Genomic DNA, 26,788 nt, shown 5'->3' with positions numbered 1-26,788 from the left:
TTGAATAAAAAGCGACCACAACAGGGATGGTGATGCTGTGTGAGCGTGCCTGCTCAGCGTTAGCATCAGATCCCCATTTTACAGACGATGAAGGGGAGGCCCCCGGCAAGGGGTGGGGGCTGGTCAGGAGCACAATTAGGAAGTGACACAGCTGGGCCTGGCAGCCTGGCCCACGTGACCACTAGCCACCTGCCCCTCACCTCTCAGAGGGCTGGCACCAGGGCTGGGGGGGGGGGCATCACGCATATTTGCAAGTGGCCCATTTCCTTCTTAGTAGCATCCAGCAAACCTAAGTCAACAGTGGAGGAAATCAGGGGAGAGCAAGAAAGAGCCCATTGTACACCTCTCCAAAAAAGCTATTTTCTGCCGACTTCTTATTCCCCCAGCTGCGTGCTGAAGGTCATTGGCGACGTCTGCACAAACCAGTGAAGTCACAAGAAGGAAAACTTGGCCGGGGAGCCCGAGGCTGGGGAGGGTGGAGGTGGAGACAGAGGAGGGTGGAGACAGAGGAGGAGGGGGCCAGGCCACTGCACACCCGGGGACAGGGCCTCCTGACCCTCCCTCAGTCAGGCCAATGGCCTGCCTCCCTGGCCGTGACCACTCCCGTGGGCTGGCTTCCCCTCGGGCCCACAAACAGCCCAGCCGCAGGAGTCCGCCCGCATTCCTGTGAACGCTGGGCTCTGCTCCCTACTTCTCAGGAGGAAAGCTCTCTTGGAAGAGCTGGAAAGGTGGGTACCAAGTTCAGGTTCATTTTCTTCTTCTCAGAGGGTGCTTTTTACGAGTTTGGAACTGGGGCGGGGCATGTGGCCTCTGCTTGGAAAAGCACTTGATCGTCTTTTTGAGGGGGACCCGTTGAGGGACAGAACCTGGCTGCTCTGAGGGGGGTGAGTGGGGAGGAGGGAGGGGTGAGGGGGGAAGCCTCAGGGGAGAAAGGAACTGTTGTCCTTTGTACCTGTGAAGGCCCGAAGCGGACTTTAGGGTTAGAAAAGAGAAACCTGGAGGGAGGAAGGCCACCTCTCTGGATATTGCATGCCTCGGGGGCCGGGACCTCTTAGGGCAGAGCCACCTGCTTAGGGGAGGGCCTGGCTGGCTCAGGCTCACCTCCAGGGCTCCATCTAGGAATGAGCCCAGGACCTGGGACATCAGGAAGGTGTCAGAAGGGTCACCGTCTTCCCAGATCCAGACCCAGGAAGGAGGCACAGGGTTCGTGGCTTGCTTTGTCCTCTTTCTCCGATAACCTGTCTTCCCTTCCAGACCAGGCACATAGCCCCCCCCAAACCACGCGGTCATTCACAGCTCAATCTCGGGGGCGGGGGGGGGCAGTGTGCGTGTATGAGATGGGTGAACCTGATGCGGACTGGCCTCAGGAGGCAGAAGTCAAGGTTTAGAACCACGGAGTCAGGGCTCACCTGGGGTTGCGGAAGAATTTTTTTCTTTTAAGAGAAAAGAATCTGCTTAGACTGTTAAGTATGACCCAAGCATTCTTGAAAAAGAAAGTTTCATTGACACACCCCAGACAATCTGTTTTTAAGGAAGAGTTTTCTAACTGGCAGAGCCCTCCCGAGGGGCAAGACTGCTGGCAGGGGTGGGAGAGGCGATGATGATGATGGAGAGCTGGAGGCTGAGGCCTGGGATGGTCCCCCACTCCCGCACCCGCTCCTCGGGGCTCCAGTGTGGACCCCCATACCAGGCCATGTCTGAGGCGGTGGTACCCTTGACGTCACTTTCTGGGCTTCTCCTACCTTCCTGCCACTCCTTCTTGGAGGCTTTCCTGGGCACCTCCTCCTCCCACGGCTTCAGTAGCATCTCTCAGCTGATCGGCCTGGAACTTCTATCAGCGTTCCCCTCTGGTCGCTAAGAGCTGCCGGATACCTACCAGGCTCTGTGCTATGTGTCCCTTCAGCTGTTCAGTGTGCTTGGACCACACACTTTTAAATCTTGCCATCAGCGGCTTATCGAATATGTAACCTTGGGCAAGACGCCTGCTTCTCCTGGCCTCAGTTTCCTGCTCTTTGGAAGGGGGATAACAGTAACCCCCACCCCACAGGGCTCAGGTGAGGCTTCTATGACTCGACAGAGACAAAGTGCTTTTAACAAAGCCTGTAGGTGTGTTCGTTAAGTGTTAGCCCTTCACACTGTCTCTCTGAAGCCTCACGGCAAGCCTCGAAGGTACATATAATTATCCCTATTTTGCAGATTAAAAAAAACAACAAGGCTCAGCAAAAAGGTGGAGCCCAACTAGCTTTTAGTCCAGCAGTTTCTCTGGTACTCCACACTGTCAGTGAGTCCAGAATCCACTCTTTTCATCGCCATACTAGATTGGCTTTACCTAATGGTTACAGAAGGAATAAATACCCCACCCTGGAACTTGCTTTTCAAGTGGCACCTGCCTTTGAAAGCGCAGCTGACCTGCAACCCAGTTCTGTGGAGAAAGCAGTGGTCCGTGAGGACAGACTTAAAACTATGAAGACAGCCTGCCATATCTGTCTCACTAAATCTTCACCGTGATCCTTGGTGACATTACCTTATTTTGCGGGTAGCTGAGACAGAGTCAGTCACTTCCTCACAATATCGCGATTAGCATACGTTGGGATTGGGATCTGAACCTGTGAAACCCTGGCTGAGTCCCCGAGTCTTTGATGGAGCTTAAAAAAAAATAGTAATTCATGCCCACTGAATCAGAATCCCTTGGGCGAGGCTTGGGCATGTGACTTTTAAGAGCCAGAATCCAACGTGCCATCAACACTGAAAACCCCTCGCAGCGACACTGCCTCTCCCAAGTGCCAGACCCGTGTTTCCAAACGGCTACTGAACACCCGACCTGGGCTCAGGCTGAACAAACCCCCTCTCCCAACTTCTCAGGGCCTCTTACCACCATGCATCTGCCGGTCTCCCCTGCTGGGCTCCCACATCCTCTCCATCCCCGCTGTAAGCGCTCTTCAAGATGTCTCCCAAATCCATGGCCCCTGCATCTTCGCTGCCTCCATCTTGGTGAAGGCCTTCATCAGTTCCAGTTTGGGCTGAGGCAACCAGGCAACTCATCTACTTCTGGCAGTCTCCATTCTTCCTTTTCTGTGTCTCTATCTCTTACTGGGCTATCCCCACTCCCTCTCCCCTCTTCCCTCCATCCCCAAAGACCAGCCCATATCCTTTCTCTGGCCAGGTTAATGAACTAAAAACTATCTCATCGCCGTCTGCTTTAAAATTTCCACCCGCTCCAGACCCCCCACCCCGCAGCTCAATATCCACACTCCCTAGCACAGCAAACCCAGGCCCTCAGCCCCTGGCTCTAAGTTCCCTCCTCCCTGGCCACACAGGCCATGTAGCAGCCACACAAATTTTCCCCCATCCCTTAAACACACCATACCCTCATGGGCTGTGAACATGCACGTTGCGCCTCCTGCCTGACACGGGCTTCCAGCCTGGCTCAGCTCAAAAACTGCTTGCTTTGTGAGACCACGTTCAAATGTCATCTCGTCTGGGAAGCTTTCCTGGAGATCCCCTTGGGGGTGGGTACTCCTTCCTCTGTCCTTCCCAAGTACAAGACTCCTCCATCTTCAATCACAGGATGGCGTTAGAATGATCTGATGACATGTGGGTCCCTCAGTGAATTCCTCAACCAACAATCACGTATTAAATGTCGCCGACAGCCAGGTGGGGGCCCAGGTGCTGGGGATGATTAGTAAAACCGAGTTTCTGGCTTCAAGCCTATTGTGCGCAGCAGAGAAGAGGGGATAGGGCACTTCAGAGAGGGGGCAGCGCTCGTGCAAAGACCAAGAAGGCAGGGGCAACAAGTCTTAGTATGTCTGTAAGGAAGGATGCTTGGCCAGAGTGGCAGGGGATGCCGTGGGGTAATCAGGGGAGCAGGAGGTCTGGAAGGGCCATCCTCACGCGTCCTGAGATGCTCCCCTGATTGCCCCAAGACTCCCTCCACGTGATGGAGGCAGGCCTGGAGAGGGCCATGATCACATTGCTGGCTCAAAAAGATCCCCATGAGTTGCCCGAGATTGTGCCAAATCCATCTTTACACCCTCAGCACCTCACCCAGGGCCTGGAGGACAGCAGGCCCAGAGACGCAGGGGAGAAGGCAGGAATGCCCACCGGGCAAGGAAGCCCCCGCCGCTTCCCGGCCCCGGGGTGGGGGTGGGGGGCAGGTCCCGAGACTGCCCGGTGCCAGGGACTAAGGCTCCCTCTGCCCCACCCCTGGGGGGGGGGGTGCTGCCCGCAGGTGCCCGACTCCGGCCATGCTGGCCCCGGCGCTTCTGAGTGCCTGCCTTCTGCTGGCGGCCCCCGCCTCGCGCGCCTGGCCCGGCCCCGACCCGGCGGAGCCCGGCTCCAGCACGGAGGCGCAGATCCGCGACATGCACGAGAAGGTGACGGCCATCTGGCAGGAGCTGACGCAGCGGCGGGCGGCGGGCGGCGGCGGCCCGGACGCCGCGCTCCACGCCGCCTGCCGGGTGCAGCCGTCGGCCACGCTGGACGCCGCGCAGCCCCGGGTGAGCGGCCTCGTGCTCTTCCGGCAGCTGGCGCCCGGCGCCCGGCTCGAGGCCTTCTTCGACCTGGAGGGCTTCCCGGCCGAGGCCAACAGCTCCAGCCGCGCCATCCACGTGCACCAGTTCGGGGACCTGAGCCAGGGCTGCGAGTCCACGGGCGCGCACTACAACCCGCTGGCCGTGCCGCACCCGCAGCACCCGGGCGACTTCGGCAACTTCGCCGTGCGCGACGGCCGCCTCTTCAAGCACCGCGTTGGCCTGGCCGCCTCGCTCGCCGGCCCGCACTCGATCGTGGGCCGCGCCGTGGTGGTGCACGCGGGCGAGGACGACCTGGGCCGCGGCGGCAACCCGGCCAGCGTGGAGAACGGCAACGCGGGCCGCCGGCTCGCCTGCTGCGTGGTGGGCGTGAGCGGCCCGCTGCCCTGGGCGCGCGTGGCGCAGGAGTACGCGGAGCGCAGGAAGCGGCGGCGGGAGAGCGAGTGCAAGGCCGCCTGAGCGCGCACCCCGCCTCCCCCGAGGGCCCCGCCCGACGCCCTTCCCTTCCGCGCGCGCCCCCTGCCTGCCTCGAGTCTCTCCCTCTGCTCCCGGAGAGACCCCCCCCCCGGGGTCCCAGTGCTGCCATGGCTGAGGTCTCCCCCCAAGCCCCTCCAACCACGTATGCTGAGACACCCCTCTGCCTCCAGAGGCAGCCCCCGGCCTCTGAGACGCTCATCCTGAGCTCTGAGGACCCCCAGAGGTATTGAAATACCCCATCTGCCCTCCCCGAACCCCTCCCGCCTCCCCCAGGTCCCTTTCCACCCTGACACCCCTACCCTCAGATCCCTTCTGAGACCCGTCCTGAGGTTACCCAGACCCCGCGCCCGCCCAGCCCAGCCACCTCTCACGCACCATGCCAGCTCAAGCAGCCTGCGGTTAGGCGCCCCTGCCCGGTGCCCTCAGCTGTCACTCGCCCACTGCCACCCCGCAGAGAGCTGCTCCTTTGGGAGCTGTTTGGCGGTCTTTGTGTTGCACATTAAAACTCAGCAATTCAGACTTGCATTTGGGGCCTTGGTTACTTATTTTGTTTGTCTGAGGCTCTGCTCCCAGGCTCAGCTAGTCTTTGGAAAGAGCAAAGATATTTCCCGAATCCGCACAGGATTTCTCCTTATCCTCCTCTCCAAGTCTGCTGGCCACGGTATTCAGTCTCTGGTTGGCATGTCTTCTGTGTGGCTCCCAAGATGGAGGGCACCGGGATCACTCAGGAAAGTGAGGGAAAAAAAATGACGGCTTCCTGGGCTGGAATCCAAAGGGAAAGATGGACATCTATTTGCAACTAGCTTCCTGGTGATTCTCAGGCTGGAGCCACCGGCCTGGCACACGGCTCATGCCACCTCACTGGGCCTTGGATCTCCTGGCATGGGCCTCTAAGTGCGGCCCGAGGTCCACTTCCCAGATGGCGGGGAGAGGGCCAGTGAAGCAGTCGAGCGGCAGTTTACAGGGAGGTTGGCATTGCTGTCTGAAGTTGCTGGCCTTCTCCAAGACCCGGACAAGGACAATGTTCTCCTTCTTGACTTCTTGACACAAAGGCAGTTGGAACCATGGAGCCCAACGGCAGGCTGATTTTGATTAGGACTTAGATGTTCAGCCTCTCTCTTTGAAAAGCATAATCTATACACGCACTAGATCAGAAAGTGCGTCCACCTTCATTTATTTTATTTTTTTAAAGATCTTACTTGTTTTAGAGCGCATGTGTGTGAGTAGAGGGAGGGGCAGAGGGAGAAGGAGAGAGGGAATCCCCAGCCGACTCCACACTGAGCGTGGAGCCTGACGTGGGGCTCGATCCTAGGTCCCTGAGATCATGACCTGAGGTGAAATCAAGAGTTGGAAGCTTAACTGACTGAGCCACCCGGTGCCTCTATCCACCCTCGGTGATTGAATAAAAGCACTCCCAATAACTTTCTAATGTCCTTCAGGAGACCCACTCTAGCTGCAGGTTTTCCACCCTGGTTACTCAGAGGCAGCTTCCATTTCTCCCAGCCTCTCAAGGCAGTGAGTCAAATGGAACCTTAGCCAGAAACCCATCCCCAGTGGTTATTTTTGCTTCTTACTAGGACTAACTTGTTATTTAAAAATGTTTCCTTGAACCCAAGTGACAACCGGAGAGAGAGGTTTTTGCCTGGTGACTGTTCCACCAATTGGTTCTCACCGGTTTGAAGTATTAACTTGAACTGGGCAGATCAGCACTGAGAGGGAACTAGCAAACGGAGGCTTTAAATACCCTGATCTCAACAGATGTGTGTGCCTATCCCCACAATTAAAAGTTATGAAAACGAGGCAGGAATCACAGAGGACACACAGTGGAGACATCAAGACCCCATGGATGGATGCCCAGCACCCCATCTTCGCCTCTGCTGCCCCATTATAGGTTAATTCAGGATCATCAGGGGAGGTTTGGACTTATTTTTAGGAGACTGGTGCTTCTCATCACTAAACTTCTGCTGTAGTCCATCTGGGCTATCACAAAATATCACAGACTGAGTGGCCTATAAACAACAGAAATTTGTTTCTCACAGCTCTAAAGACTAGAAGTTCAAGACCACAGCACCTGCATAGTCGGGTGAGAGCTCTCTTTGGGGTTCACAACCATTGATGTTCACTGTGTCCTCACATGGAGGAAGGGATTAGAGATCGCTCTGGAGCCTCTTCTATAAGGCTCCCCCCATCATGACTTTGGGACCTCCCAAAGGTGTCACCTCTTGTTACCATCATCTTTTGGGGGTTAGGATTCCAATGTATGAATTTGGGGGGAACACAAACATGCAGATCATAGCATCTTCTGTTCTTAGTTCCTCTTTTCACTACCCTTGGCCCCCCACAAGACTAAAGAGATACCCTAGCAGACCCATTCCTTTTGCTTTCTGTTCATTAAGGGGAATTGGATTGATAAACTATTCCGTGGGGCTCCAGAGACAAGAAATAGAGAAAGGAAATAATAGAAGGGTAAATTACAGTTCACTGTAAAGGCAAAGGAATGCATCTAGCAGGGTGGTTGACAGCTCAAGTAGAAAGGCCTGTTTGGAACCCCAGCTCTGCCACAGTTAGAAGCTGTGTGACCTGAGTTAAGTCACTTCACCTCTCTGGGCTTGGGTTTTCTCATCTGTAAAATAAGATCATCATATTGTTGTGAGGATTAAATCAAGTGTTATTTGTGACAGCTATATAGTGTAGCACAAAGACCTAAGTATCTAGCACATGTCTAATTAATAACAATGGCTAAGGTCAGAAAAATAGTTACCTATGAATGGATTCGACTACCTTGTAAGGTAATGAGGGTCCTGCAACTAGAAGGATTCAAGTAAAGGAAAAGTTGCTTCCACTTAGGTTTGTAGGAAAGTTTCTGCATCCATGAAGAAGCTGGCTGGCATGAACCTTGACCCCAGTTCCTGGGGTGGTGGTGGGCGGGGGGCGGGGCTTCTGAGACGAAGGAAGACAGGCAGGCATCTGGTTAGGGTTAGGGTTACAGGCAGGCATCTGGTTTTGGGCCCAGAACCTGATGTGTGCCACCAAACCCGCCCACTGGACCCCACTTGGCCCCTGGAGGCTATTTTTACTCCTCTCCTCTTACAGATCTGTTTTGTTAATCTCCTTATATTCGCTGTTTTGACTTCCCAGCCAGCTTGCTAATCAGTTTGCCTGCCTGACTCACAGGGTTTGCATTTGTCACTGAGACTTAAACACACACTTGTTTTGATTTCTTTTTGTAAAATTAGAAGCGTTTGATGTAATGACTGTACCTATAGACACAGCTGGTAAAGTGAGAATAATGCTCAAGTTTGCACAGTTTAAACACAATGTAGACAATAATTAGAAATGCTATCTTTAGATGTTTAGGATAAGCTTTTTCTCAGAATTGCAGTGAATTTTTTCCGAGTGGGGCTTTTCAGTGCGTATATATACAGAAATACTAAAAACGTAAGAAAATAGAGCAAATCAGTGAGTGCTTTGGTCAACTTGAAAGACGGCAGGAAATAAACCAACTGATTTTAGATCTGGCATTTTTGACTGAATGCATAAAATCTTTACATTCTCCATAATTTTCACGACTGCCATATGATCTAATAATTTTAGGTGACAGATTGCAACCGATAATGTTGTTACAATATTCTAGAAGGAACACTCAGCCTATATTGTTGGCCTGCAGCGAGGGTAGAGAGGGAAAAAGGTGCAAATAAAGATTATCTTTATCTTTATAAAGATAAAGATAATCATCTATATCAGGAAAATTACTACATGTTTATTTCAGGTGACAAAAAAAAGATATAGTTATATTACATGATAATCGTAGAAACCAATAACACAGGGTCTGCAAATGAATAGAGGTTACTTCTTTCTTTAAACTACAAGATAGCAGCTGGTTTGTTTTTTTTAAAGCCAATTGTTTTAAATTTAATAGGCTATCACTGGCCTCAGCTAAGATCCAAAATATATTCCTGGGCTCACATAGATTCCAGAAAGTCGAACTTGTCAGTGTTGTACAAACTTTCCCTATTAAAAAAAGTCCCATTCAGTCGAGAGGTGATATGGAACGTAAGGCAGCGCATCTGTATCTATCACTTTAAATTGCCTTCATGCTGTATCAACTTGCTTTGTTTTGTTTTTGTGAGCAATCGTAATAGCGAGAGACAGGCCCTTCTTATTTTTTCTGCTTCTCATTTCTAATTAGATTCACTACTGAGCTCTCTATTGCATCTCTCATTTTCACATTTTTCTCTGTTCAGAAAGACATCTGGAAAAAAAGGAATATATTAAAGTAGTGAGCTAAGGGGAATCTTTTGGCTTCTTGACATCCTAACTGAGCCGTGTCATGGTACCCTCAGTATTTATTAAGGAGGGAGATTTTTCCAAATGGAGGCTTCCAGAATGAAAGCAAAGGGCAGAAGGAGAAGGTGCTCAAAGAGAGGACTTTTTTTTTTTTTTTAAGATTTTGTTTATTTATTTGAGAGAGAGAGAGACAGAGACGGAATGAGCAGGGGCAGAGGGAGAGGGAGAAGCAGACTCCGCGGAGCAGGGAGCCCGATGTGGGGCTCAATCCCAGGACCCCGGGATCACGACCTGAGCTGAAGGCAGATGCTTAACAGACTGAGCCATCCAGGCGCCCCAATAGAGGACTTTTTCAAAGAGAAGTAGGATACCAAGCCATCCAAAGGGCTGCAGCAAAGCGATGGAGCCAGGAGAGGCCCCATATTTTGGAGGAGAAGCACACCAAGAGGGGTGAAGGCATGCTGTAATTTTAAGGAAACAAGGAAGATAACACCAATGAGCAGGGAGCTGGTGTTTGAAATTCCTTAAAGAAGAGGCTGAACCTTTTATGTCACATGGTGAGTAGGGGTGTAAATGCCCCAGTGGGACTAACACATCCAAAGATTCACCCCAACAGGTGAATGACTGATGGCAGAACCCTTTTCTAGAATTCCCGTCGTGATGGTGGCGTGTGTTGGGGATTGAGGGCACAAGAGGCGCAATGACGGGAAAATGCATTTCGTTTAAGATTGCCGAGTGGGAGGAGGCTCCAGCCGGGATTGAGCTGAATGCCACCAGGAGCCTCCTAGCTAGAGAGGCTTCTGGAATAGCTGTGTGAGGTGAAGAAGACAGAGGGGGGTGGGGGTGAGGGTGGGGGAGGAAGGTGGGCAGAAGAGGCATGGAAAGAGGAGTTAGGGATGAGAAATGCCTGGAATAAAAAAGCCAATCCATTTCTAGGGGCCTTAATTAAAAGAACGACACACGCTCATATGTAAAAATCCACACCTAAGGGCTCTCAGGTACAGAGCGGTCACAAGAAAGGCAGGATGTGCAAACAAGCTTTCATTAAGAGACCTGTCGGCTCTGTTTCATTTATCCAGGCTGCTCTGCATTCTGCTGGCAACTGAGCTGGAAAAATAATGGAAGGACAGACACACTCGAAGAGGCGAACAAAGGTGGGAACGTCCCAGCTACAAAACAGAACAGATGATAAAGCAGCCAAGGGAGAGCGGAGATGAGATGACATTCTTCTTAACAAAAAACAGCCACTGTCCCGCCCCCCAGCTCCAGACTCATGAGTAACGAAATATTCTGGCTTTTTAAGGGAAGAAAATGAAACAAAATCAGATGTGGGGTTCAGAGACAATGCTGCTGGTGGCTTATTTAAATCTATTCTCAACTTTCCTCTACTGCTCGATTTTGTTTTGCTGTTCACCCCTTTAGAGTCTGCATGTCCAGGGACGGGCCCTCCCCAGTTCACTTGGTGATCCTGATGAGTCCAAGCCCTTCTCAGTTAATTCCATCTCCCTCGCTAGGGGTTGGTTTAGACATAGGCTTGCGATAATTCTGACCAATGAACTGTGACAAGAACTAGGTTTCTTGCTCTTATGCATGCACGTCCGCACATGCACACACACACACACACACTCATGTGCATGCACACACATGGGGAGAAACTTCCTTCTTGCCTTTGGACACAAATGTGAGAACAGGTGACTGATGCTGGAGCTGTGGCAGCCATCTCGGCAGCTTGAGGGTGTAGCTAACCATGAGGCAGGCAGAGCAGAAAGATGGAAACCCAGATCCTTGATGACTTCTTGAATAAACCAGCCCCAGAATACCCCACTTCTGAAGTTCTCGTTATGCAATATGATTCATTTTCCTACCGTTTAAGTTTCTTAAAGTGTGTGAATCGTAGCAGAGTGTGCTCAGACTGATGCAAGGCTAGCTGGTAGAGCCGGGGAGAGAACGCTGTGCACTTCCACAAGGACTCTCAAAAAGACAAAAGACAGCCATAAGTAATTGCTGAAACTCCCTTTAATGTCTGTGGAACAGAGGAGCCACGTTGGGCTGGAACAGCAGGGGTGGGACAGAGTCACGTGTGTGTATGGGGCATTGTCAAGGTTACTCATGTGACAGGATCAGCTCATTGGCTCCAATTCCATCTAATAACACAAAACCCTCCAGGCAGACTGCATGCACCATTTGGGTTATCACTCCCTCTGACCGCCCCACCCTGAACCCCACACTCTCTGGGACTCACAGTAGTGTCCCTGCCCGTGATGGAATGTGGTGGCGTTTCTTATAAGCGCTGCTTTCCAGAAGGTGATGGAATGGGCCCTAAAGATGTGCACCTGGCCGACTGTGTGTCAAAACCAGTGCTTCCGTGGGGAGAGATTTTTCTTTTCATTATGATTGTATTAAATCTGGCTGTGATTTCCTTTAGTGGCTCTGGCGGGCTATGTAGTAGCGCTGAACATTTGCAGAGAGTTAAGGCCTAGTGCTGCAGGAAAATTATTTCCGTGGCTGCTGGCCTGTGCAGGCTCTGCAGCTGCAGAAGCCACCTCCCTGGAGAGGAAGTCGAGGGGGCGGGTGTGGGGAGCGGGGAGAGGCTGAAGCACAGAAGGATGACTGGGGCATCGGGCCTGATGGGCAAGGGGCACATGGTATGTCCAGATCCCAGCTCCTGGGTCTAGGAGCAACAGTGCACCGACTTGGGCACGCCCCTCTTCCACTATTGGGGTGACCTCCGGTGAGTGGGAAGAAAGCAGCTGGAGGCCCACCCGGGCCCCAAACTGGACCTTCTTGCCTCCACTTCGCTGTCCTTCAGGGTGAGAGCGTGCAAAATCTGACAGAGCTCCTGCTCCAGGAGCAGAGTAACGCCAGAGATGAAATAGGGCAGGGAGGCATCGGGGTGGGCTGGCTACCCCCGTGCGGGGTTCACACCTAGGATCACACACCTGCTCTATCCGCTTGATATTTTGGATGAATTTTCAACTTTCCCACCTCGGGAGCCTCTCTTTTTCCTGCAGGAGAGCCTCTCAAAGGAGTGATTCTGGTTCTCAGGGGTGTTTTGAGCTTTGGGATGTGGTATCAGGCCTTTCTGGGGTGATGAACTGAGTTTCGCTCAAAGAAAGGTCTATCGTTTGATGGGCCTTCCATTTTCTGCAGTTCCAGATGTCACCCAGAAGAGCTAATTTTATCCCTAAGGAAAGAACCAGGAGGGCTGACGCCCCCTCCTCTCCCAGCCTGGGTTCTTGGTTCCACAGTCCCCCGAAACGGGCTGTAATGAAGTTATTTTGTTTTCCTCTCTCTTGCCACTATTGGGCCATGCGCTCTGCGTCTCGTCTCTAAGATCCGGGTACCTGGCGGCACAGGGGAAGCAGCCTTAATGCCCCGCAGGGGGAGTGAAGGGTTCAAGGTTTCACGTGGCTCAGGAAACTGGATCGGTCCTAAGCGGTTTCCTGCCCCAACTGCTTATCTTGTCCCAAGCCCCACACCCACCGCTCCATGGCCATAAAAACCCTACAGGCAGCACGGGTTGAAGGCAGAGAACCAGCATTCCCAGGCTCTGGCTCTTATCTCAGAAACGAAAAATCAAAATGCCGCTGGAGTCCCCTTCCCCCCACTCTTCTCCCTCCCATCACTCCGGGTCGATTAATCCTTCAGAATTACAGGCTGGAAAGCTCAGCTCTAGCAGTCAGCAAACGGGTCTCCACAGGGGCTGTGGATTTCAAACCGGAAACCCCACCTTCTGAGCCCGCTTAAGCCCCTCTCCACCTGCCAGTCAGTGGCATGACAGACAGTGCCATGGGCAGGGTGCCAAGAACACCCATGCTGGGAGGTCCCCCTGGACCCTGACATGATGGAGCGGAGCCGCGAGCCCTCTGGACCCATTATGCTCAATTACACCTTTCTCTCCAGCCGCCTAACCATTACAAAGACGGGGACCTGATTAAAAACCCCATCCGTTTGAAACTCTTCCCATAATTTTGATCGACAACATTAAATGCTAATAGAAAAACATCTTATCTCTAATAAAACCAACGCTGACAGAAAGACGGATGCCGAAAACCAGCCATATGGTGGACCGAATCTGTGCCCGGCCGTGTTCACAGTAGCGTGTCTCCGGCAGAAAGAGATGACACCGGGAAGCTTGAGGACCCGCATTTAATAAATCAAACTGTGTTGGCATCATCAGAATATTCACAGTTTGCCACAGGACCTGGGTCTCTTCTCACTTGCAGGCTTTGAAGTGTGTTAGGAGAAAGAAGCTTCCCAGCGCTGTTCTGATGCTTAAGTCGTTACTGTCCCCTGCGCCTTAGACGTGTCACCGTGCGGATCCCCTTCCCCTTCAGGTTTTCAAGGCGCTCCCCGTGCCGCCACCCTCTGGGGTCTCCTTGCCGTCCTCCGGGGTGGAGGTTTTGGCTGCCGCCTGGCTGGACTCAAAAGAACCCGGGCAAGATTTGGGGGCCTCCCCCTTGGAGGCCAGGCCTGGCGGGGCTGTCCCCATCTCGTGCCTCCGAGCCTCCCTGGGACTTGCTCTTTGGACCCCTTCTGGTTCGGCCTCTGTCAGTCTCATTCTTTCCCCTCCAAGCCTGTCCATTCCTTCCTCCTCAGACGCTACCCGCAGTGATGAAGGATGAAAGGGTTTGCACCGTTTCCCGTGGTTGTGATTTGCCGCGGAGTGGACAGCGGGCCCTCCAGCATCCTCCGGGGCTGTCAACGCCTCGGTGGCTGCCTGGCTTCCACCTCGTTCTGGCTTCTGGACCTCCCCTGAAACAGACCCGGGACAGCATCAGACCTCTGGCAGGAGGTCAGCCCTCGCTGCCTCTCTCCTCCCAACCTCAGGCCCATGTCACCAGGGCTCGGAGGCGGAAAGTGCCGCTGCAGGGGATCACGGGACCCACGTCAACAAAGAAAGCAGCCACCCTGGTGACTGCCGTGTCATTCATGGAGGGAAAGGGAGCCTGCGGCCAAGGTCATCACCCATCCCTTCCGGGCGCCTGGTTGTCTCCTGCTTCCCGCTCTGTGCTTCCTCGTGCCCATCAAGCATCTACATTGAGGACAAAGGTTCTGTAGATTCTGCGGCTCAGGAAAGACTGTGGCCTTTAGTCATGAAAAGGGGTGCTGGTGGCCTTCCAGGTGGGGAAGAGAAGAACAGTGTGGGAGGGATTTAGTGTCCCCCATCCTCCCACTCATTCTCCAACAGCACCTCATTCTTCGATGCACACTGCTGATGTTTCCTCAGCTCCCCACCCCTCCTAACTACTTTGGTCTGCCCAAACCTCTTCTCTAAACATCATTTTCGATCTCGACTGGAGGGGGATGGGAGAGAACGGGGTCCTGAGAACTGGCGTCTAGCCCCATTTTCCTACTTATTCATTACTTTGCGATCAGGAGAACCTGTCTGGCCTCCTTTCCTCAGACACAAAACAAGGGGCAGGACTCTCTGATGTCCCTTCCAGACCTAAGCACCTGTGGCCGTGCAGGACAGAGACACGCTTGGGGAGCAACCTCCCAGCATCCAGTCCTGTGCATTCAACGCCAGACTCTGAGGTTCCCAGAAGTCAAGATGTTCTTAGCCTGCAAGCCAAACAGTGGTGACATGCATGGAAGCACCTCACAGGGCTGATTTCAGGGGCCAGGGCTCTGGGGGACACGTCCTGGTACCCCCAGTGGGACAGAGTAGAGTCCCACCACCATCAGGCTGGCATCAGACACATGCGGATGGCTTCAGGCTGACAGCTGGGACTTGGGGAAGTGGAGGGAGAACTCAGGACGATTAGAAGAAGCTGACCTGTTCTGACCATGCATTTTCCCACTTAGGACTTTCTGCCAGAGCCTAGCTGCTTGTGGGATATATTTTAATTCCTTTCACTTAGGTCTCTGACAGGGTCCTACCCGATCTGCTCCTGTTTCAGCCCCAGCCTCATTTCCTGTGGTTGTCTCATGTCTGTGTGTCCTTCTGTCCATTCTGTGCTATCTTTTGGTCTCTGCAGGCACCTGTGGATTCTCCCTCTCTAAAATTGAATCATAGCAGCTAACGCTTTTTAGGTGCTTTTCTGGGCTGGGCTCGGTGCTCAGCATTTTACCTGCTGATCTTATTCTAAAATGCAAGCGGGGGCCTCGCCTGACTTGTTCACAGTGCTTGGCGCATTCTACGGATTCAAGAATGTTTATAAAAAGTTCCTCACTTTCCTTTTTTTCTTTTGATGGGAGCATAACGTACATAAAAGTGCGCCGACCGTTACGTCTACAACTCACTGAATTTCACACCATGTACACACCCATGGAACCAGCAGCCAGGACGAGAAGCAAAATAACCAACCCCCTATAGACACCTCCCAGTCTATCTACTCCCCTCGCCCCTTCCTAGTCACTTTCCTGCCAAGAGTGACCACTAGCCTACTTCAGACACCAAGGATGAGTTTTGCCTGGTCCTTGGTGTTCCTATACCAGAGTCGTATTGTTTATGCTGGTTTGTGTCTGTATTGTTTTGTGTGTATGAGATTGATCCATGTTACAGTCTGTAGAGTGGGTTCATTTGAAGGTGTCACAACAAATATTTAAGTATGGAATGAAAACAGGCAATTCACAAGGAAATACAAATGGATGGCAAACATGAGAAACGATGACTTCACTCTAACTAAAGATATCTAAATTGCAAAGAGATGCATTTTTTCATCTACCAGACTGGCAAAAATGAAAAGGTTTGATAAAGCTCAGTTTGGCTGAGGATGTGGGGAAACAGGTATAATCATACATTTCTTAAGAGAATACAAATGAGCAAAACTCTTTGACAGGGTATTTAGGCAACAATCCCAAATACATTTACCCTTTGACTCAGTATTTTCAGGATTAGGAATCTATCTATGGATATTAGCCCACATATTTCAAGATGTATGCACCTAGATGCTCACTATGACATTGTTTTTTAAAAAAGATTATTTATTTGAGAGAGAGGGAGAGAGAGACTGTGTGAGTGGAAGGAGGTGCAGAGGGAGAGAATCTTCAAGCAGACTCATGAAGGAGGAGCTCCACATGGGGCTCAATCTCACGACCCATGAGATCATGACCTGAGCCAAAACCAAGAGTCGGATGCTTAACTGACTAAGCCACCTAGGTGCCCCATGACATTGTTTTTTATAGCAGAAACCTGGAGAGAATCTGAGTGCTCATCAACAGGGGATTCTGTATATACTTGCTGAGCCGTAAAAATGTTTTTGGCAGCATACACTAAAACTTGTAATTCTGTAGGGAGCAAGTTGAGGGTCAGGGCAGAAAACAAGGATGGAGAAAGGCTTTAAATTTAACTTTATACCTTTCTGTGTCATTTACATTTTCTTTTCTTTTTATTTATTTATTTTTTAAGTAGGAGCCCAACTTGGGGCTTGAACTCAAGACCCTGAGATCAAGACCTGAGCTGAGATCAAGAGTTGGACGTCAAACGTACTGAGCCACACAGGTGCCCCCTCTGTGTCATTTACATTTTAATCACCTGCTTATATTACTAGTTTAAAAAGGTAAGATATGCAACTTCCAAGATTTTGTCACCAATTAACATCTCGTCTTTCCTTTTTTGCACTAAATTGTAAACCTAAGAGCCTATATCCATTGCTTCCAGTTCCCAGTGCTGATTCACAACTCAGATCCTTCAGTCTGCCTTGTATCCTCCCTACCAGTGAGCAAGCTTTTGTCACCACATCCAACGCCCCTTTCTCAGTCCCCTCCTGCCTCCTCTGTAGCAGATTTCTTTCTTTTTTTTTTTTTGAAGATTTTATTTATTTATTTGACGCACAGAGAGAGAGAGCACAAGCAGGGGGAGTGGCAGGCAGAGGGAGAAGGAGAAGCAGGCTCCCCGCGGAGCAGGGAGCCCAATGTGGGGATCGATCCCAGGACCCTGGGATCATGACCTGAGCCAAAGGCAGACGCCTAACCGACTGAGCCACCTGGGCACCCCTCCTCTGTAGCATGTTTCTGATGCCACATCCTCCTCTCAAGCTGTTTCTCCCTTTGGTTTCCAAAACACTGTGTTCTTCTGTTTCTCCTCCAATCTTGTTTGGTGAGCATGCTGTATTAGTTTCCCATAGCTGCTGTAACAAGTTACCACAAATTCAGTAGCTTAAAAGAACACATTTTTTTTCTCTTATAGCTGTGGAGGTCAGAAATCCAACATGGCTTTCACTGGGCCAGAACCAAAGCCACACGGCCTTGGAGGCTATAGGGAAAGATCTGTTTTCTGCCTCTTGCAGCTTCTGGCGGCTGCCGGCACTCCTTGGCTTGCAACAGCATCCCCCCAGTATCTGCCTCGGTGGTCACACTGCCTTCTCTTTTCTGTGTGTGGCAAATCTCCTTCTGCCTCCCTCTTACAAGGAGACACGTGCTTCTACTGAGGACTCACATGGATAATCCAGAATAATCTCTCCATCTCAAAAGTGGGTAAATCAATCACACCTGTAAGTCCTTTTGCCCACTGAAGGTAACATTTACAGGTTCCAGGACTTAGGATCTGGAATCTTTGGGGGCCACTCTTCAGCCTACTCTGCATGCCTCCTAGTTTCCTTTGTCTATCCCAAATCTCCTTCTGGTCCCTCCGATTCCCACCCCCACCCCCAACTATGTGCCATGCGTTTCCCTGGTTTTCATTCACTCTCACTCACTGGCCAGCTCATGATCTTAATTCCTGACCATGAGTACAGCTCCCAAATCTATATGCATGGCTCTGACCCCTTTCTGTCAGACATACACACCCAGGTTTCTAGCTGCCAACTGGATTCCCCACCTGGATGATCTGGAATTCCCCTCGCCCCCAAACCTCCCCCGGTAGATGTGTTCGTGCCTGCCGTATCAGTACCGTTCATGGTAATATGGGCTTCACACCCTGAAGCCATCCACATTAGTGTCCTTCCCTTTTCTATACCCATCAACCGCCAAGTGCTACGTATGGCCTTCAGGGCTATGAACCGAACTATCCTCTCCCCCACCCAAATTCATATTTAAAGCCCTAATCCTCAATATGATGGTATTAGGAGGTGGGGCCTTTGGGAGGTGATTCAGCTTAAATGTGGTCATGAGGATGAAGGCCCCATGATGGGATTAGTGCCCTTTAAGAAGAGAAAGAGACACCAGAGTTCTTGTCTCTCCCTCCCTCTCTCCCTCTCCCTCTCTCTCTCCCTCTCCCTCTCTGTCTCTGTCTGTCTGTCTGTCTCTCTGCCATTGAGGACACAGCAAGAAAGTGGATGTCTGCAAGTCAGGAAGAGAGGATCCTCACTAGACACTGAACTTGCCAGCACCTTGGTCTTGGACTTCCCAGCTTCTAGAACTGTGGGAAATAAGCATTTGTTGTTCAAGACACTTCCCTGATAGTATTTTGTTATAGAAGCCTCAGCTGACTAAAACACTCATAGTTTCTTGCATCTGCCTCTTCCTCTCCTTTTCCAAGGCAGACCTTCTGCAGTCACGGCTTGATTTCTAAGGCTTCCCTATATAAATCACTAGGTGCATTTCCCAAAATTTCAGCTGAATTTGACTTAACATCACCTCAGCCAATGAACAGGTAAGCGTTCAGAAAACAAGGGCAAACCACTCCTGATAGTTCATAAACCCAGCCCCTGGCAGGCGATAGCTACGTGGTGACTATTAATAAGATTTATATGAATTTTTGAGGATTATTTATATCATTTAGAAAGACTGAGTATTCAAAAGTGCATACATCTAACTACATGTAGCCTAAAAAGTCGATAAGATCTAAAAAGTTTGAATTAAAATGCAGCCTAGAATTTCTGCAACATGTAACAATATTACTCTATGTGCGTTCCATTTTAACTGTGAGATGGTGCATAAAGGTATTTGTTAATAAGAATAGTATGTGGGGGTGCCTGGGTGGCTCAGTTGGCTAAACATCTGCCTTTAGCTCAGGGTCATGATCCTGGAGTCCCGGGATCGAGCCCCACATCTGGCTCCCTGTTCTGTGTGGAGCCTGCTTCTCCCTCTCCCTCTGCTCTTCCCCCTGCTTCTTGTCTCTCTCTCACATAAATAAATAAAATGCTGAAGAAAGAGAAAAGTATATTAAAAGTATGTTTTGAACATCTATTTATTTAAATAACTGCATGTGATTTTGAGGCTTTATTAACCTAATCAAGCATTTACAAGGGCTGAACCCTGGTAAAAACTCTGAGAAACTCCAGAAGCCATGAAATATTAGTGAGTTTAGATGCACCAGAAGTCTGATATGAGACTGAGATGAAGGGGATGCAGGAAGAGATGGTGGTAGATAGAAGAGATGGATGTGATGCTTGGCACACTGGAATCACGGGGCGGGGCGGGGGGGTGGCAACTCAACCTGGACCACTGTCCCCACACCCCAGGCCCCATACCTCTGGTTCTTCTGGTTCAAATCTGCTTCCCACATTCAAAAAAAAGCCATTTCTTTCTCTTTAGCCTTTCTGATGTTCACAGACAAAGTCCCAGGGGCAGAAGTTCGACCAAATCTACTTTATACTTTCTAAAGCCTGTATGTAGTTACGGACAGCTATGTATTACTGTCCTAAGAACTCAAAGACCTCGGGAAGTACTGTACCTGAAAATGAGGCCATGACTTGTCCTTACGGTGAAATTCATGAATATGTAAATGAAGGAATGATGCAAGCCTTGATTTTTGAGAAAATAACTATTCAGATCTGTTTTGGCCTGGATAATGTAACGTTCATACCGAACAGGTTTCTTTGCTCCTAGTCTCCCCCTGCTCTAATCCAGATGGCTTGGAGAGGGACCTTGCCTCGAGTTTTGCTACTCAAGGTGGGGTCCGTGGAGAGCGGTGGCACCATTGCCTGGGAGCTTGTTGGATGTGTAGGATCTCAGGTCTTGCCCCACACCTACTGGTTCAGAGCCTGCGTTTTAACAAGATTCCAGGCGATTTGGGCGCACATGACAGTGTAGAAAGCACTGAGAGCTTTAATACAAATCTGACTATGCCTTTCCCCAGCTATCAACCCTTCTAAGGCTGCTACTGTCTCAGGGACATAACCTAAGCTCTTGGCCTGACATTCAAGGCCTTCGATGACTCAACCTCCATCTACCTTTCCACCTGACATCCCAACTCTTGCCCTCATATCCCTACACCCCAGCCACACCTAACCCTTCATGGCAGCCCAGTCCTGCCCTCTGAGCCTTTGCTTAGGTGGATGATGCTGCCATGGCCATGGTTCCTGTATGTATCCAGATGGCCAGCTTTAACAGTCAGCGCGACCTCCATCTCCACTACAAAGCCTGTTTGATGAAATCTGGACAGAAAGTAATCTCCACAGTGCCCTAATCTCCACAAAGCTGTGTCTAGACCCCCAAGGGAACTTTGTACTTTCTACTTTTTTACACTTAAGTTGTTACTTATGTATAGTTAGCTTATAAAAATCACCTGAAGTATAAAATCTTACCCGATAAACCTTACCCATGTTCTATAGTGGGGATTCAATAAATAGCTTATTAAATGCTTGGATCTATGGGCATACATATGAATACATGAACAAATGAGTATATTAGTACATATATGTAAATGCCTTGCATCAAAAAACGAAAGCAATCCTCGAATTTATGGTATTCGTTCTAAGTTGTATTCAGGTTGCTACCCTAAAAGTTCTTAAAAGGGCACTTCCGGAAAAAAAGACTTCTAACTCACACGAACATTTAGCTACATCTGAGGTAGCTCAGGGCAGCAATAACATCATTTTCATACTAACAAAAGAAAATTTTTATTGTAGTTGTACAAGTTGAGCAAGTTTCCAGCACAGGGCAAGAAGCTTTATTCAAAAGGAGTAAATTATGGTCTTTTCTGCAGTTAAATTTTTCACCAACATGAGATGAATAAACTCCTTCTGGAAATTACTCTTATGAAATTACTTCTTCCAGGACACTTAATAGTATATTCTGGTGCCCCTGAAAAATTAATTAACCTTACCTGTAACAACCTAACCCCTAAACCATTTGCAGTGTTTTTACTGTAGGTCAGGTTAATCTTCTCTACCTTAATTTACATCTAAGTGAGGGTGGTCTAAATTACACTGGGGCCTTTTGGTCGCTGGTACTTTGCCTTGTGCCATTTCTTTAGATGACATTCTGCTCATGTCCAAATGCATGGATCTTTTTTAAAATGGCAAGCCTCTGAGATTACCAGGGAGAACTTTGCAACCTTTTTTGGGGGGCAGGGGGAGGAGAGAACACTGCTGCCATCCTTAGAGGTCAAAACACAGCAGCAAGCGGGGGATGGGCAAGGCTGTAGTTCTATTGTTTGGTCCTATCAGGGATGTATTTTTTTCTGAGAAAGTCTGGATGTTAAGAGCCTCGGGACCATAAAGATATTGGGACCAGGCTCCACCTGGGATTAGATTATGGGTCATCAGCAAGATTTATCAATCCTCTCCTCCCTTTTGTTATCCAAAAGATATCTAAAAAGTATACTCCAGTCCTTATCAGCAGACAAAGAAAAGTTACTGAAAATGTCACAACTGTTGATCTGTAGACCTAGGGCCTCTGCTACTTGCTGGGGGAACAAAACTCTTCCTGTACCTCTGTGATTCTGGAATGTTAGCTCTTCAGCTGTGAGAGTTTTCCTTTTCCTTTGAGAACAGACACAGAGCATTGCCATTTCCATAAAATAAGGATTTTTGAGCTCAGCATGGGAAAATATTATTAGAAAATAATAGTAATTATTCTGTGCCGCTTTACAAAACAGAATTAGTATCATTAATGCGTATTAATAACAAAACACATATCAATAATGATGAGGCAATCAACTGATACAAACGCATTTATGACACAAATAGTATGGAAAGAAGAAATATTTTCTCGAAAAGATGAAGAAAAAGTAGCTCTTTGTAGAAAGAGTGTTAGGCTCCTAAAAATGTGTCACCCTCCCACACTGGCCCAAAGGGGACGTTCGTCTTCTTTTGTTAACTGATCTCTGATGGGCTTTGTCCTTCAAAGTGTGAGCTTCTTTCAGTTGGAATTAATCAGAGATGCAGCGGTGATGAGACCATCCCAGCCGCTGCCAGCCACTACATAAATGCTTCCTTGTTCCCACCCGCACTGGCGAAGGACAGAGTTGGAACAATGAGAGCTAATGATGGAACTCTGGAAGCTATCATTTCGAATCAGGCCATTACTTATGCTACCCTTGTGAAAATCAAGCCAGGCTCATGTTCCATTTCAGCTCAGGGGGCCCTGGGCCCACGCAGGGGCTAAACAAGCTCAGAGCAGACAGAAGGCTTCGGGTCCCCACGTGGACACTGGATGCTGGCACGGGATGACCATTGGCCAAGGCATGTTCCAGACTGCGTGGTGGGCCATGGCGTGTTACAGGCCAGGCTTGCAAAGAGCCACATGCTGCTGGCTGGAAAGATCCAGGCTTGCCTTCTGGCCAGTGTGAAACCCACCTGAGTCAGGCGCTCTCTCTAAGAATTCTCCCTGCATATGCTTGGGGATCCCCTCTGTTGAAATCCCAGACCTGTCCTATTCCTACCATTCTATGTACTACTGTGAGGAATTGAGACAAACTTCAAAACATAGCTGTACAGATGCATAAGTGAGCCTTGCTGAGGCCAGCTCAGATCAGCAGAACTGCTCGTCGGATCCCAAGACTCATGATAAATAATGCACAGTGGTTGCTTTTAGTTCTAAGTTTTGGGGCGGTTTGTTACACAATGGTAGCAAGTGATTTAACTAGTTAGTACAGTTTGATACAAGCACAGTTGTTATGTCAGATAATCATCAGGTTAGAAAGCGGGTAGGTCAGGTTGCAGGGTAGCGATTTTAAGTGGGAGACAGTTGGGAGCCACTAGAGATTTCTGAGCAGGGTACACACATATTGGAGAGTAGTGCTCCAGAAGCTTTATCCTATAGCAGCAGGGGGAAGATGGGAATGAAGTAGGGAGAGTTTAGAAGACAGGAAATACGGCACCAAGCCGTGCCGAGGAAGTAAAGAGGGTTGAGCTAAAGCCAGAGGGGGTGGGAATGGAGGTGTGAGAAACTCTGAAGGAAGAGTGGCCACAGAGCAGATATGGATGAGGAAGGAAAGTTGACAGTGGTCGATGATGACTCCAGGTAGCTGGGTAGCTGAGAGAGTGACAAAAAAAGGGAAGCAGCATGGAGAACTGGTGATGTCATACTTGAGAAGTCCACAGAATATTTAGGTAGTAAAGTTTGCACTTTGGGAAATAAGGGACTGTAGCTCTGCAGATGGCATCCAGTGGGAGAAAAATATTTCAAGAATATTTTCATAGAGGTGATGGTTGCAGGTGTGACTCAGAGCAATGGAGGATGGAGAGAAAATACAGAAATCAAGGAAACAATCTTGGCACCTGCATGCTGGGCATATTAGTTACCCACTGCTGGGCCACAAGTTACCTCAAAACTTAGCAGCTGGAGACTCAGGAGCCTGGGAGCAGTTTATCTGGGTGGTTCTCACTAGTGGTCACTCATGAAATTGTCATCAAAATGTTAACTAGCACAGCTGTCATCTGGAGGCTTGACCGGGGCTGGAGAATCTGCTTCCAAGATGGTGCACCCAGATGGCTGGTGGCTAGAAGGCTTCAGTTCCAGACCACATGAACAACATGTGGGACTGCTTGGGTATCCTCAAGACATGGCAGCTGGCTTCCTCCAGAGAGAATGACCCAAGACAGAGAGAGCAAGGAAGATCCCATATATCTTTTCTGACCTAGCCTAGGAAGTCACATACTATCACTTGTGCTGTATTCTATTAGTCACACAGATGAACCCTGATACAGTGTGGAGAGGAATATACAAGGGTATGAATACCAGGAAGTGGGGATCATTTGGGGCCATACTGGAAGCTGGCAATCACACTGGGGGGTAGAAAAAGAAGACAGACAAAACTTAGAAAGGTGAGGGATAGTTTAGCTGGGGAAACAAGACTGTCACATGGGAAGACAGATGCCTCTCATACTTGCGGGCTCTTCTGGCACCTAAATGGGCCAGTGATCTCCTTCAAAACACTCTGCCTCCAGAAAGTGTGCCTGGTAGAGGAGAAGCTTTTATTCTCCTTTCAACTAACTCCCAGACCACTTCCCCTGTGCCTGGCAATGTGTTGAGATCTCCCCAAAGTTGGCACCATCATCTCGCCAGTTTATAGGTAAGGAAACAGGCAGAAGTTACTAGTCCAAAATCTCAGAGCCAACACAATGTGGGGGTGGACTATGAGCCTGAGCTGTTCAAATCCTGAGCCCTTTCTCTTAACCTCTATGTCACTGTGCTGAGTACAGAGGCCTGCACTCTTCTGCTGGAAGCCCCAAACAACACAAACCCATATAAGCAACAAGAGGAAATGCGAGGGATGACCCCACAGTGCCCCAGAAGCTACAGGAAGGAGCTGAAGTCCACTGAGCCCTGCCTCCGTTCCAGGCACAGGTCAGGCAGAGACAAAGAAATCAAGGCGTGCTTACCATCCTCAGAATTTGCTTTGTTCTCAGTGGGCTGCTCGATGAACTTCAGCAGTGGGGATCTTGATCTCTGTATGGTGGGAAGAGCAGGGTCACTGAACAGTATGGTGTCCTTGCCCCCTGTCATGGAAAAGGGGAACATGGACATATTATGTCACCAGTGGAGTTGTGGTTATGTTCGCCCCACACAATGGACTGGCTGTTTGGGTGAACAAGGCACTTTCTTTAATCATAGGTAACGCTACAGAAGGGCAATGGCCAGCCGGCCCTTTCTGTAGTGTGAGGGCCAGGCAGTGAGGTCCAGGGCCAGTCTGTGAGTCTGCTCAGGACATGGCCGCCCACAAATGCCACCATGAAGGAGCAGCCTGGTATGTTGGCCAAAAACCAAATGGCTTTGATCTGGGTGAGAAGAGAACAGGCATAACCACAGCAGAGGGCTGAGGAGTGCCAGCTCTGGAGCCAAACTACAGGGTTTGTGTTCTGGACTCCGTCCCTTGCTAGCTGGCTGACCTCAGGCAAGTCACTCAGCCACAGAGCCCTCGTCTGTAAAATGAGGAAGAAGAACAGCACCTACCTCATTGGGCGGTGGTGATGAAATGAACGGATTCATGTAAAGCCCTTAAGCATTTCACTAGCACTCAATAAATGTCATATACTGAAATTATCACCTTACGGTGTAGACAGCACTGCCATATGCTACCTTTGATTTAATTCAATGTGGTCATTTAGACTGAGTAACGACTCTGTCATAAGGCGGGTAGTCTCAGATCCCCCAAATTGTCATGGCTAAACTTTCACTTAGAACATATAGTCCCCTACCAGCCAAACCCTTGTATCCATTTGTATGAACTCCCCCAGTGGATGGAGAGGTTGAGGGAAAGAAGACCCTCACCGCTCTATTGTGGAGGCCATGGCAAGTTCTGGAAGTCAGGAACAGGAAGTATGGCTCTGAAATGTGAGCATCGTGACCACAGACACATGGACACAGAACATGTGGACATAAAGGGAATGCTGCCCAGCGGTCAGGAGAGCACAACAAGGAGGATTTGACCCCAAACTTCTGTCCACAAGGGCTTGGGATTCCCTCGGTGGGAATCGCAGTGCCCAAAATGAAAACCCCAGGGCTGTGGGCCGAGCCTATGCTCCAGCCTTAGCCGTCTAACTCTGAGCAAGACCTCTTCTAAAGCCAAGCCCCTAATCTTTCTGGGGCTCAGATCAGGGGCCCCAAAACTCTGTGATTTTACTCGGTTTCAGGTTCAGTGGACACAGAATGGTATTTCTGTAAAGATGTTCCCACCTTTAGAGAACCAGGTGAACCTTGGGACTGTACCTCTGAGCCCTCAGTTTGTTCCCAGTACTGTCTTCCCATTAGGGAGCTTCATTTCCAAGACTGTAGGAGAGAGTTTGGCATATGGTAGGTGCTTAATAAAGAGCCGGTATGTATCTGAATACATGGGTAATGGATTCTTGGGACTGCTGATGTCATGGTGGGCACAGGTGCTCGCTGCTGCCTCCAGCAGATGGGATATGTTGTTAGCAGCAATCAGCACTCTGGGTTCGGCTGAGGAGCATCCCAGAAGAACAGAAATCTGATAGGAGCCTACCTGAAAGCTCTCCACCAGCACGGCTATTGTCTCACGTGCAAGAAAAAAAATCCAAATCTTCAGGGACACAGTCTGGAGAAGTGTCCCAAAGAGAACTGTAGATCTACAGGTTGGGATATTGTTAAGAGGCTCTCAGAAAAAAAGAAACACAATCGGGTCTCCTTTTGTACTGTAAAGATACAATCTGGAAACACTGCGAGGGATTAATGGTTCCTCTGAACCCAGAGCAGACACCTCAGCGTGGACTTCTTTTGTTTCTCTCGATCAAGACAACAGCTACTGTCCTCAAGTCAAGAGAGACTGCATTTCTTGAGCCATCTTTCTCTACAGGTAGACCAGTTGTTCTTGCAGGAAGAGGCACACTCTGCCCCTTTGTGTCCCAACCAGCCTTTCAAGTCCCCTGTGCTCTGGTGGCTGAAGAATCAGAATTACAGGCAGAGCGGGGAGCTGGCCTCAG

At 49.9% G+C, this 26,788-nt stretch overlaps 2 protein-coding genes across 3 annotated transcripts in view; one reads left to right on the top strand and one right to left on the bottom strand.

Annotated features, from left to right (window-relative positions):
- The first annotated feature begins 611 nt into the window (after positions 1–611).
- Positions 612–5,529, top strand: SOD3 (superoxide dismutase 3). The gene is made up of 2 exons (XM_035005208.1): positions 612–728; positions 4,229–5,529. Exon 2 carries the CDS (start codon positions 4,245–4,247, stop codon positions 4,986–4,988), a length of 744 nt encoding a protein of 247 aa, XP_034861099.1. The 5' UTR covers positions 612–728; positions 4,229–4,244; the 3' UTR covers positions 4,989–5,529.
- A 5,762-nt stretch (positions 5,530–11,291) lies between these two features.
- CCDC149 (coiled-coil domain containing 149) overlaps positions 11,292–26,788 on the bottom strand; it is a 102,698-nt gene continuing 87,201 nt past the window's right edge. For both annotated transcript variants that reach the window (XM_035005207.1, XM_035005206.1), the window contains exons 11-12: positions 24,731–24,847; positions 11,292–14,048 (exon numbers count right to left, since the gene is read on the bottom strand). In XM_035005207.1, coding sequence (XP_034861098.1) covers positions 13,627–14,048; positions 24,731–24,847 — 539 coding nt within the window. In that variant the 3' untranslated portion in view covers positions 11,292–13,626. The remainder of the gene's footprint in view (positions 14,049–24,730; positions 24,848–26,788) is intronic.

The sequence above is a fragment of the Mirounga leonina genome, unplaced genomic scaffold (genome assembly GCF_011800145.1).
Source record: "Mirounga leonina isolate KUSES-001 unplaced genomic scaffold, KU_Mleo_1.0 Mir_129, whole genome shotgun sequence".
In the NCBI taxonomy this organism is placed as follows: Eukaryota; Metazoa; Chordata; class Mammalia; order Carnivora; family Phocidae; genus Mirounga; species Mirounga leonina.
Note: the sequence above shows the minus strand (reverse complement) of the source record. Positions and strands in the feature narration are given on the sequence as shown.

What these genes read in the sequence shown, in the direction of transcription:
- SOD3 (XM_035005208.1), top strand. Translation starts at nt 4,245, where the DNA reads ATGCTGGCCCCGGCGCTTCTGAGTGCCTGCCTTCTGCTGGCGGCCCCC.